This window comes from Opisthocomus hoazin, chromosome W (assembly GCF_030867145.1).
Source record: "Opisthocomus hoazin isolate bOpiHoa1 chromosome W, bOpiHoa1.hap1, whole genome shotgun sequence".
NCBI lineage: Eukaryota > Metazoa > Chordata > Aves > Opisthocomiformes > Opisthocomidae > Opisthocomus > Opisthocomus hoazin.
Window position 1 is genome coordinate 32,481,318 of NC_134453.1, and position 13,431 is coordinate 32,494,748.

At 47.1% G+C, this 13,431-nt stretch overlaps 1 protein-coding gene across 3 annotated transcripts in view; it reads right to left on the reverse strand.

Moving 5' to 3' along the window:
* LOC142365645 (protein FAM219A-like) overlaps nucleotides 1-13,431 on the reverse strand; it is a 105,105-nt gene that overhangs the window by 36,833 nt on the left and 54,841 nt on the right. For all 3 annotated transcript variants that reach the window (XM_075446657.1, XM_075446656.1, XM_075446655.1), the window contains exon 2: nucleotides 1,835-1,934. In XM_075446657.1, the coding sequence (XP_075302772.1) occupies nucleotides 1,835-1,934 (100 nt within the window). The remainder of the gene's footprint in view (nucleotides 1-1,834; nucleotides 1,935-13,431) is intronic.

A 13,431-nucleotide genomic window follows, 5' to 3' on the forward strand; every position in this document is an offset into this window, starting at 1 on the left:
CCACTGGTTTTAGAGTTCTCATGACTGCAATTGCAGGACAGATCTACTGTCCCAATGCACTCACTTGTATCCTGTATCAGTAGCTCAAGGTCCTCCACTTTGCTGCATAATCTTGCTACATTTGCATATCCAACTTTCTGTCTTCTCCACAGTCACTCTTTCAGCGAGATCTTGCCAATTCAACCACTTTCTTTTCCTTTGCCATCCATGGGTCTACTCTGTGACATTCTGTTCTGCACTGCCATGACCAGATTTGTCTGATTTGTTCAATTTACCATGTACTCAGAGCCTTGAGATTGCACAAGCACTTCCCAGCCTTTTCCTGGTGTTTCTTTAATGTTCCTCTTATAAATGAGGCCAACACCAGTGTTTGCAGTAGTACTGCAGATACTTGGGTAAAACCTATCTATCAGAGAACATCTCTTCATAATCACACACCAATGCCCAAACTTCTCCAAATCTTTAAACCTTAGCTGTTTGCTGACCTTCCCTGTCACTCATTTGGTAGGGGCTAGAGCTATTCCACTGAACATCTGGGCACCCACTTCTTTCAGAGTCTTCCCCAGCATGGCATAGAATCATAGAATGGTTTGGGTTGGAAGGGACCTTTAGAGGTCATCTAGTCCAACCCCCCTGCAGTAAGCAAGGACATCTTCAACTAGATCAGGTTGCTCAGAGCCCTGTCAAACCTGATCTTGAATGTTTCCAGGGATGGGGCATCTACAACCTCTCTGGGCAACCTGTTCCAGTGGTTCACCACCCTCACTGCAAAAAAAAGTCTTCCTTATATCCAGTCTAAATCTGCCCTCTTTCAGTTTAAAAACATTACCCCTTGTTCTAATGCTACAGGCCCTATTAAAAAGTCTGTTCCCATCTTTCTGATAAGCACCCTTTAAGTATTGAAAGGCCGCAATAAGGTCTCCCCGGAGCCTTCTCTTCTCCAGGCTGAACAACCCCAACTCTCTCAGCCTTTCCTCATGAGAGAGGTGGTTCATCCCTCTGGCCATTTTCATGGCCCTCCTCTGGACCCGCTCCAACAGGTTAACCTCAACCAGCTCCAGTAGCATCCTGTCAATGATGTCATTTGTTCTGATGTAAAGGACAAGCAGGGGACTGCTTCCTGCTCCTATGCGAAATTTTCCAGACTTAGATTCCCATTTTTTATCCGTGCTCTGAGCAAAATGCACAGTATTCCTTTGATCTGTCCCTTATCAGGTTCTTGAGTCTGTGTGGCACAATAGTGGCTCAGGTTTTGGAGGCAGGACAGCCACGTGTATTGCTGTCCTCTTGTAAGTGTTAGCCTTGTGAGGAAGCAGAATATTGTGATAATATGATGGTTCTGCTTCCAGAACTTCAAAAGTATTGCTCAGAAATAACACAAGTATTTCTATGTGAACCTTTACAAACCTATGAACTATCCACCTCACAGTAACACAGCTCTATCTTTTCCTGGTAGTCCAAGTCTCTTATCTTTTCCCTTTTGTTTGCAGTTATCCTGTCTTCTCTTCTTTTTACAGTCCCTCTATATTATCTTCATTCTCTTTCTGGCCAAGCCTTGATCTTAGCTTGATAAAAATCTGTAGGTTTAAAGAGCTATGCCTTCCTTTCAAGGCATAGCTGCCTTCCTCTATTGCAGCCCAAGATAAAAGGTCCTTGCATGTTTGCAGGTCAGTTCCCTGAGCAGCAGAATCACACAGATAAACTGCTCTGTGAATTCTCTGAGCTGAGCTGGCATGCTCAGCCACATGCATGATCTGCATATGATCCCACAAGCACCTCACCATATTTCAGACCTTGGATTCAGCCTTTTCATTCTCCACCAGCAAAGACTCACCTAATTTCACTCGAAGTGGGGACAGCTTACAGTTCATGGCTACAGTCTCTCCCTCTCTCATATCACAATCTCTGTCCGAAATAGATGCAGCTGTTGGATCCTGTTAAGAAAGAAAATGAAACAAAACAGAATGGTTTAGCTAAAAGTTATGCAGTCTCTTCTCTGACTGTTTGTTAGGTGAGTCCATTCCCGCCCACATTCAGAGGGAACAGAGAACGTGCTGGTGTTCTGAATGGCTGAAACCTAGGGGCAAAACACAGAACTTTGGAAGCACGTTTAGTATGCTAAAAGTACCTCTGGAAACACCAGATTTCAACATCTGACTTATGGATGATACTGGGAACACAATATGGAGGGTGGGTCACCAGTTCAAATTCAGCCTGGGCTGGCAGTAGTCCGAAATAATTTTCATGTGATGACTCCTTGGGGTGTTGTATGTAATGCATTTACAGTTTCATCTGAGTTCCAAGTGGACCAGTCAACCTCATGACTAAAACTAAAAAGCTCGTGACCAGCTGTGTGAAAGTCCAGCTCAGAAGAAATGAGGACTGAATGAGTAGGAGAATTCAATCTCTAGTCCCTATTGGAGAGGAATGAAGAAGCCTGTACTTCCCAATCTGGACTTATTTTGTGGCTAACTGGAAAGATTTCAGTATCTGTCAGCACAGCACCTTTCACTGTCACTGAAAACCTCACGAAAACCAAAATCTCCCTAAACATGGAGTCCGCCCCATCACGCCTACTTGCAGACAAGCTAATCCAGGGAGTATTGTACTCTATGGTACAGCACATCAAAGGATTCAGATAGACAAACTACCAATCCAGGCAGCTTCAGCACTGATGAAAATATTTAAAGTCCTTTCATGGAAAACTTCAAACCTGTTGGAACTGTCTCTATTTAGCACCATAGTGAAAATTAAAATTGTTTTTCAAACACATTCACTTCTTCCTACCTAGAAGCTAGAAACTAAATTGTAAGGTGGCAAGTGGCAGGCCACCACCCGGGTCCAGGCTTCCCAGATAAGAACCTTTTCTCTGACAGTCTAGGAAAAGGCAGGATACAGCTGTTTCTAAAGAGCATGACTCCAAGAGCTCGATGCTTCCTAGTGATACTGAACACAAACAAGTCCTTGGAGCCCCAATCTGCTGGCTGTAGGAAGGCGTGGGAGTAGACATATTATGGTAAAGGACATGGTGTGATGGCCAGATACTCCCTCCTGTGCTGATGCAGTCCAGCACTTGAACATGTCAGCTCCCACATGGAAGGAACGCGCATCCAGCAGTTCACACGTCAGGGAAAGGGCCTGGCCACCTGGTCTAGCTCAGATTCAAACAGTTAAAATTATACTTAAACTCTTTAAATCAAAATCAACCCCTACTTTTCTTGGAAGCTGATGTACTGACAGTAGCTTCTCCTTGTGGGTAACTGGCCAGTGACATTAGACACCCATTTGCATGAACAGCGGGAGGGGAGAAATGCTCTGAGGTGCCTTTGAGGATCTGGACTCTGGACCTGGACCAGAGGACTCAGCTAGAGCAATCTCAAAGCTGGGCTCTAGACCAAGCAAATAGAAAAGGCTTCCTAGACCACCAGAGAAGAGAAAGATTTTCAAAGAGAGATTCATTCCATTCTTAGACACTCATCTTAAAAGGAGATGAGTCCATCCCTGAAAATGTGTCTTCCTTTCCCCCTACTGACTACAGAGGAGGCCTGGCAACTGGTGGAGACTGCACCCCTGCCCCTGACACTGGAAGTGGGGATGATGCAGGACACACCATCAGAGTCCATAACAATGCCAGTCCATACCAGGAATTCATCTCCAAGGTTTGGAATGATGCTTTTCTGCCTCAGCAGCACTGCACTTCTACAGCAGACCCACAGGGGAACACGTAACCACCACACAACAGACTCACGACTAGCGCAGAGGGATCACAAATCATCATCAGAGTCTGGGCAACCACCACTGCGTGCATGGACCAGGCCCGCTCTCTCCAAAGAATAAAATGGAACCAAAAGGAAACCAAGCCCAGCCAGACATAGTGTCCCCAGTGTCAGCATGTATCTATCTCTGGCCCAGGAGTATCAAGGCACTGTCATATTTCCCATCCATCACTTCATATACGTTCTGCAGCAACACACAGGACTCCATAGTAACAAACCCCGACTGCAAGAAGACAGCATTCCTATGGCAGCTCAGCTGGAGCTGCTTCTTTGCATGAACATGCTTTGCTTCTGTGCGTACTGAACAGGCGCATTTCTTTCTCTATAGCTCATCCACCCAGAAAAAAATTTACTTGACTAATTAGCCTTTTGCTTGTGAATGCCTATGAGCACACTGAGATTCACCATAGGCTTTCACTACTGGAACTCACTTGGCAATTTTGTCTTTTTTTACAAGCTTCCCTAGACCGATGCATTCAGCGCCAACCCCAACATCAAAATTTCAGCTATGCAGCATGACCAGTCCCTGGCCAGATGATGTGAATAGAATAGAATAGAATAGAATAGAATAGAATAGAATAGAATAGAATAGAATAGAAGTAGTTCCGTTGGAAGGGACCTACAAGATCATCTAGTCCAATTGACTGACCAATTCAGGGCTGACCAAAAGTTAAAGCATCTTATTAAGGGCATTGTCTAAATGCCTCTTAAACACTGACAGGCATGGGGCGTTGACCACCTCTCTAGGAAGCCTGTTCCAGTGTTTGACCACCATCTTGGTAAAGAAATGCTTCTTAATGACCAGTGTGAACCTCCCCTGGTGCAACTTTGAACCATTCCCATGCATCCTGTCACTGGATACCAGGGAGAAGAGATCAGCACCTCCCTCTCTGCTTCCCCTCCTCAGGAAGCTGGAGAGAGCAATCAGATCACCCCTCAGCCTCCTTTTCTCCAAACTAGACAAACCCAGAGTCCTTAGCTGCTCCTCGTAGGACATGCCCTCCAGCCCTTTCACCAGCTTTGTTGCCCTCCTCTGGATGCATTCAAGGAACTTAGCATCCTTCTTAAATTGTGAAGCCCAGAACTGCACACAATACTCAAGGTGAGGCTGCAATAACGCTTGTGTTTCCAGAGAAGAGCAATAAAGCTGGTGAAGAGTCTAGAGCACAAGTCTTATGAGGAGCGGCCAAGGGAACTGGGGCTGTTTAGTCTGGAGAAGAGGAGGCTTGGGGGGGGACCTTCTTGCTCTCTACAACTACCTGAAGGGAGGTTGTAGTGAGGCAGGTGTTGGTCTCTTCTCCCAAGTAACTAGTGGTAGGATGAGAGGAAATGGCCTCAAGTTGTATCAGGGAAGGTTTAGATTAGATATTAGGAAAAATTTCTTTACTGAAAGAGTGGTCAGGCATTGGAACAGGCTGCCCAGGGAGGTGGTGGAGTCCCCATCCCTGGAGGTGTTTAAAAAACATGTAGATGTGGCACTTCAGGGTATGGTTTAGTAGGAATGGTGTTGTTGGGTGGATGGTTGGACTCAAAGATCTTAGAGGTCTTTTCCAACCTATGATTATTAACCATAGCACGATGCTACAATCTATCTAGATCAAGTCATGGCAGTCCAGTGAAGTTCCCACTGAATGGAAAAGGGGAAACAGGAAGATCCATGGAACTACAGGCCAGTCAGTGTCACCTCTGTGCCCGGCAAGATCCTGGAGCAGATCCTCCTGGAAACTATGCTAAGGTACATGGAAAATAAGGAGGTGATTGGTGACAGCCAACATGGCTTCACCAAGGGAAAATCATGCCTGACAAACTTGGTGGCCTTCTCTGATGGGGTTACAGCATTGGTGGATAAGGGAAGAGCAACTGATGTCATCTACCTGGACTTGAACAAAGCATTCGACACTGTCCTGCATGACATCCTTGTCTCTAAATTGGAGAGACATGGACTTGATGGATGGACCACTCAGTGGATAAGGAATTGGCTGGATGGTCGCACTCAAAGAGTTGTGGTCAACGGCTCGATGACCAAGTGGAGACCAGTGACGAGTGGTGTTCCTCAGGTGTCCGTACTGGGACCAGTACTGTTTAACATCTTTGTCGGCAACATGGACAGTGGGACTGAGTGCACCCTCAGCAAGTTTGCCAAAGGCATCAAGCTGTGTGGTGCAGTCGACACCGGAGGGAAGGGATGCCATCCAGAGGGACCTTGACAGGCTTGAGAGGTGGGCCCATGCAAACCTCATGAAGTTCAACAAGGCCAAGTGCAAGGTCCTGCATGTGGGTCAGGGCAATCCCAAGCACAAATACAGGCTGGGCGGAGAATGGATTGAGAGCAGCCCTAAGGAGAGAGACTTGGGGGTGCTGGCTGATGAGAATCTCATCATGACCCGGCAATGTGCGCTCGTAGCCTAGAAGGCCAACCGTATCCTGGGCTGCATCAAAAGAAGCATGGCCAGCAGGTTGAGGGAGGTGATTCTGCCCCTCCACTCTGCTCTGATCTTCTCCATAATTTTTCCAGGTACTGAGGATAGAGTAACAGGTCTGTAGTTTCCCGGGTCTTCCCTCACACCCTTCTTGTAGACTAGAATAATGTTGGCTAGCTACCAGTCAGTGGGGACCTCCCCAGACTCCCAAGACCTTTCATAGATGATCGAGAGGGGTCCTGCCGTAACATCCACTAACTTCTTCAGTACTCTGAGATAAATCCCAACAGGTCCCATGGACTTGTGAACATTCAGCTGATACAGCTGGTCCCTTTCAATTTCAGTGTCCACAAATGGAAAGTCACTGTTCCCACACTCATGGTCCTCTGACTCAGGGGACTGGACAGCCCGAGGTTTATCAGTATCATTAAAGACTGAGGCAAAAAAACGCATTGAATGCCTCTGCTTTTTCTTCATTGCTATTTATCAGGTGACCATCTTCACCAAGTCCAGTGTTTTCTTCAGACATTCTCTTGCTATTAAAGTATTTAAAAAGGCCTTTCTTCTTGTATGACACAACACTGGCCAGTTTCAACTCTAGTTGAGCTTTGGCCTTTCGTGTCTTCTCCCTGTATATGCAAACCAGGGCTCTGTAGTCCTCCTGTGAAGCCTGACCTCGCTTCCAGAGATCATACAGTTTCTTTTTCCTGAGTTCCAAGAGGGGTTCCCTGTTCAGACAAGCTGGTCTTCTGCCCCGCTTGCCTGACTTAGGACACAGTGGGATTGCCTGCTCCTGTGCTTCTAAAAGGTGGTTCTTAAGAACCGACCAGCAGTTGTGGACCCCTAAGCCCTCAAAAGCAGATTCCCAGGGTACTCTGCTAAATAGCTCTCTGAATAACTTAAAGTTTGCTCTCCTGAAGTCCAGGGTAGCAACTCTGTTGTCCTTTTTTCTCATTACACTAAAAATTTTCGACTCGACCATTTCATGGTCACTGTGGCCAAGACAGCCACCTACCATCACACCCCCCATGAGTCCTTCTCTAATCACAAATAGCAAGTCTGGGAGGACATCTTTCCTAGTTGACTCACTGAGCATTTGTGACAAGAAGCTATCTCCTATAAACTTCAAGAATTTCCCAGACATGATTGTCACATCAATATGGCATTCCCATTTGATGCCTGGGAAGTTGAAATCTCCCATAAGAACCAGGGCGACCAATCCAGAAATTTCTCCTAATTGCCTATAGACTAATTCATCAGTGCTTACATGCTGGCTGGGCGACCATTAGTAGACACCCACTATGACATACCCTTTGTTTTCCATCCCCCTAATCCTCACCAAGAGGCTCTCAACCACATCATCCCTAACTGTAAGGGCTGTAGAGTCACGCTTCTCCCTTACATATGGTGCAAGTCCTCCACCTCACCTGCCCTGCCTATCCCTCCTGAATAGCCTATAGCCCTCCATCCAGCACTCTAGTCATGGGTCTCATTCCACCAAGTCTCACTAATACCAATTACATCATAGCTCTTGGAACTGACCAACACTTCCAGTTCATCCTGTTTGTTTCTCATACTGCATGTGTTGGTGTACAAGCATTTCAGATGTGCTCCTGAGCCCTCTGTGCTCCCAGGAGCAGCATAAATGTTCCCGCTAGCATTGTCACCCTCAGGTGATGCCATGCCAACACTTGGCTTACCTTCAGCTCTCATGTTGGTATCCCCTTCCCCCCCTGGATTCTAGTTTAAAGCTCTCTCAATCAGCCCTGCCATCTTATGCCCAAAGATGTGTTTTCCCCATCAGGACAGGTGGATCCTGTCAGGCCCCAGCATACCTTGTCTCTTGAAGGCTCTTCCATGGTTTCAAAACCCAGTGTTTTGGCAGTGGCACCAGTCCTGGAGCCAGATATTGATATCCTGGGATCATCTGTTTCTTCCGAAGTTTCCCCCCGTTACTGGGAGGATTGAGGAAAACACTATCTGTGCTCCCAAATTTTTTAGCATTCTTCCCAGAGCTCTGCAGTCTCTTTTGAATTACCTCAGACTTTTTGTTGTGAGATCATTTGTACCCACATGAAAGAGCAGAAATAGATAGCAAGTACTTTTTGCAGTACTTAGCAAGAAACACAAGATCTGCCATAATGCATCAGGTCAGCAGTCTTTTTACTCTTATCGCCTGCCTCTCCAAGTAGCCCACACTCACTAATATAGGAAATAGCTCCAAACAGCCAGCAAACTGTGCAGTTACACCCTGAGCAATGGAGCTGGGTACAAACACACCCTTGTAGCACCTTGGAAAATGCAGCTTCCTTTGTCTTCCTTCACAGTCAACACCTCTGACATCTTGCAAGCTTAACAAGACTCTGCTTTCCAACCCGTAACTCCTCTGGGACCCCAGTGCACATGTAAGGGAATGGGCACACGCAGTTTCTGTGGCCTTCAGCTGCCCCTTAAAAACATAGCTGGGAACTGAGATGTCTCTATCTGCCCACCCTTCCCAATCCTAAAAATCAGCTATTTTTACAGCTCTAAGAAAATGTTCTCCACTCTGCTGTCTATGGGAAATTCTACAATCACTCACTGGCAGATAATGAGGAATTTGGATCTTTGCTTTGTTTCAAATGGGGGCAGAAGAGAAGTGCCAGTCTGCCTTCGTGTGCTGCAGTGCTTGTGCTGAAATGCTCCCTTGGACCCCTGGCTGTGAAAGGTCTGCCTGACTGCTACATTCATGCTGAACAAAATGCAGCAAACAGAAAGGCGTAAGCTGTGGAAAAGGAACAAGACATTTCAGAGGTCTATTTTCCTAATAAAAAGTGAAATTTGCAGCACGGGGAAGAAAGTCCCTTTTTTTAGATGATGATGTATGGCTAATCCTGGGAGTCTACAGTAACAGAAGAAGCACCAACTCAGTAAGTAGACCAAATACTTTGGGAAAGCATCTGAGGGACGAGGTAGAAAAATGGGAGTAATTACATGATTTCTGTTAAGATTTCCCTCCGAGAAACCAGCAGCACAAGCAGCCTCTGGTCCTTTCCTTTCAGTCATGATACAGTGTATTTAAACATCGCATTTCTCTTCAGGCTCTTCTCACACACATAAGCACCAGCCATCACTATGATCACGTTCATTTACAGATTTGGTATCTTGTGCTAACTGTACATGACTTAAATTGGATCATTAACATTGCAAATTAGAAATCACAGAATGGCAGGGGTTGGAAGGGACGTCTGGGGATCATCTAGTCCAACCACCCTGCCAAAGCAGGATCACCTAGAGCAGGCTGCACAGGACCTTGTCCAGGCGGGTTTTGAATATCTCCAGAGAAGGAGACTCCACAACCTCCCTGGGCAATCTGTTCCAGGGCTCCGTCACCCTCAGAGGGAAGAAGTTCTTCCTCATGTTCAGACGGAACTTCCTGTGCTTCAGTTTGTGCCCCTTGTCCTGTCGCTGGGCACCACTGAAAAGAGTCTGGCCCCATCCTCCTGACACCCACCCTTAAGATAGTTACAGGCATTTATTTATAAGGTCCCCTCTCAGCCTTCTCTTCTCCAGGCTGAACAAGCCTAGCTCCCTCAGCCTTTCCTCATAGGAGAGATGCTCCTGTCCCCTCATCATCCTCCCAGCCCTCCGCTGGACTCTCTCCAGTAGCTCCTCATCTTTCTTGAACTGGGGAGCCCAGAACTGGACAGAGTACTCCATATGCAGCCTCACTAGAGCATGCAATAACTATTTAAAAACAGCTATTAAATGGGGTATGTTTTCAGTATGCTCCAATACAAAAGCATTTCCTTCCTTGTAAAGGTTATATACATGAGGGCATTACAGCCTGATTTCAGGCCGCTGATTTTTACATGTTCAACTCCTACACATGTAAGATGAATGAGGTCTTGCTTTTTGCTCCTGGAATACCCCTGGCATCTTTAATCCAATCCCTCGGATCCTTTTCTGAGCTGATTGCTCCTCCTGTTCACTCCTCCATCGATCATTCTTCATCTTGCCTTTCTCCTGCACCTAGTAAATCCTACCTTTCTCTGAGGGCAGGGGTGTCCAGCTCTGAAGGATCTCTGACTGAGGTCTCAAATCAATGGCAAGACCCACACAGCTGACAATGCCACCTGCTGAGTGTCAACTTGATATCAGACATTTCTGGAATGAAAATGAGATGTGTGAAGACTGCAGAACTGTTTTCAGCCTCTGGATTCATGTCTAAACCACAGGCTGCCCTCTCTATCGCACACCTACTTTGCGTTTGCCAGACCTATTACCCTTCAACCCAAGGCACCCTGGGCAGGCTGTTTGCTGTCTAGACAAGCTGAGTTTGTAAACGTCAAAGTTTACTTAGCCTACACTCACAAGCAAGGGCTCAGACGGATCTTGTGAGGGCTTTCAGCAGGGAATCATTGCATGTCCCTTCAGCTACTCAGCCAAAACTGCCCCAGGAGAGTTACAGTCAACAGCATGGAAATCTCAAGGACTCAGCAGCCTGCTTTTGAGGGAAGTTGAAGATCTGAGAATGCTGCAAATGCAAATAGTCAGGATGTTAAGGGAAGAGCAAACACCTGTGCGTTTGTCCAAGATCAAAGTCACCTCTGGCCCCAGGAAGGAGGTTGCAGAGAAAACCAAGGAAAGGAGACAGGCTGTAAAGCAGGATCCAAACAAAGCCCTGAAGGAGCACTGTGGGGGCCCACTACTCAAGGACAGAGGTTTCAAGAGATTTCTCAGGAATAATAATGGATGCCCAGTGGCATTCAAAGCTCTTTAACAAATATAAAAACATAAACTCTTCCAATACAACCCAAAAGATGAGCAGCTGCTCAAGGCTTACACACTAAGCATAACTGTCACACTGCAGACAGGTGGGGATCTCAGCGGTGGACACCAGCTTAGCCTGGATGAAGCAGGGGACTCTGCCATAGCCCATGCTTTTGTACCCACACAGCACTGCCTCCTGACCCCACAGTCCAGGCCGATGGGTTCAACCAGGATTTTGGTGGGCAACACTAACAGCTTTGAGAGGGCAGCATCAGGCAAGCAGGACTGCTCTTGTCCTCACCTTGCCATGCTCGGGCTTGGACACCAGTTCAAAGTCATCAGCATGTTGCCCTGGAGCATGGCCTGAGAGGTCACTTGCCAGTCCTCCAAAGGTGAATCCCAGCATTAAAACCTTATTGATTTTTCTCCACTAATAGAGAAAACAAAGCCACCGAGCCAAGTACTCGGTAGCCCTTTTCTCTTTAGCACAACGCTTTGAACTTGTCCCAAGAGATGGAGAGCTCAATCATCACATTTCCATATTTATAAAGAAAGAGCTTCTGTTTAGCCAAGCTTGTGACAGAAATAACCCCACAAACAGCAGCAGGAGCAGCAGCACAGCAAACACATCTGAGGGGCGGGGATGCAAAAGCCAAGGGAGATCTCAAGTCACTCTCTACCTTGGCATGGATTTCCAGCACTGCGCAAGAAATTGCGAGGGCACAAATCATTTTGGCTTCTAAAATAAGAGTTCACCCCGCCCCCCACGTCTGCATCTCCATGATTAATTAGCATCCGTGGGGATACAGATTCTCCTCTGATAAAGCACTGTTTGGCTCCCATTCTCCCCTGACACATTTGTATTAGAAATATCCTCATTATGCGACTAATCAGGGAAGCCGAGAAAAAGGCACAGGAGCCGACAAAGGGAAATCACCGATTTTCATAAATGTGGCTTAGAAATTATTCTGTCTCCAAAGGGCAGGGACACTTCTTCCCCGCACAATCCTGAAAAAAAAGTGCAAAAGTGTGTTCGGCCGTGACAGGGCTAATTTTCACCAGAAGCCAGGAGGGAACACAGCTGGATGGGCTGACCCAACCTGGCCAAACAGAGCAGTGTATTCGATACCATGTGCCGTCATGCTGGGTTCTGGTTGGGGGAGCTGGGTGGCGGGAAGGCAGTCGCGGCTCAGGAGCGCGTGGCAGTGGGCGGTGAGAGTGGCTCTGTGCATTCTGCTGTTTTGTTTTGTGTATTCTCCTTATCCATATTGTTGTTGTTACTGTTTCCCTCTGTTTGCTGTTCTGTTAAACTGCCCTTATCCCGACCCACCAATTTCTGCCTGTTTCTTTCCATTCTCTTCCCCACCCCAGCAGGGGGAGGGGCGGTAGAGCGGCCACGTGGCCCTTTTGTTGCCGGCCACGGCCAAACTATAACAAGTCCCTAAAGAAAAAACTATTTTTATTCCCAGAAGAAGCAGCTCTCATCTTCTCCTGTATTCACTAAGCTTGCTCCCAACTCCCTCAGTTATTGCAGCGCTGCAGTTTATGCACTGCAAAGGGCCTGAAGAGCCTGCCAGCCCCACGCCACCTGCCGGGGCTCGGCTCAGCAAGGTGTCTGACAGCCGCAGCACTGCCAGACGCTGTGTATGGGAAGTAATAAGCATGGTTAGCATTTTACCACGTTGAGCTTAAAGTCAGCAGCACACAAAATGCCAGCCACATTCCCAGCTGTCCCTCAAGAGCATCTGAAGATATTTAGTGCTGTTACCTTTCACAAAGTACAGCGGACTGAGCAAAGACCAGAGTACACCTTAAATATTGAGGTAAACTGGGCTTGGCAGAAGCTGTTTGAAATAAAGGCAAGCAAACACCATTTAATGGCACGAGGAGAGCGTTTTTAAAGAAGAATGTTTCCCCTCCATGTTCTCTGCAATGGAACTGGTCTCCATCTGGCTCCAGTTTGTCTCCTCAGCCTTCCATTGACAGCACCAGAAAGAGATATCAGGCCAGACCAGATGGCTTCCATCTCGCTTCTCCTTTGAAGGCAGCCCCTTAGCTGAAATTAAGCCATCTGTCCCTGGCTCCCTTGGAGGAGCCACAACGGATTGCAGAGCACAGGAGGAAGCACTGCACGAGGTGAGAACAGGAGGTCAAGGGAGCTCATTGCATGCACAAAAAGCCAAACCAAATCCCTGGTTGAACTGGGAAGGGAGATGAAAGGGTGACCACAATATCAGTGCTCCCTGGGACAGGCTCAGGCACATGCTTGACAGCTCTTGCTCTTTATTCAGCTCCCTCTGTGCTGCTGCTCCTTCTGCTGTGGAGACATGGACCAGTCCCAAAGTCCTGTGCCAGGGCTCCTGAAGGCCTTGCTGGAAGGCAGGCTGCTGTGAGCCATGGAGGGTTTTGCCTGCTTTGCTTGCTGAGCATGACTGCCCAAATCTTTGCATTTTGACAGGTTTTTTCAATTGCCAAATATCTAC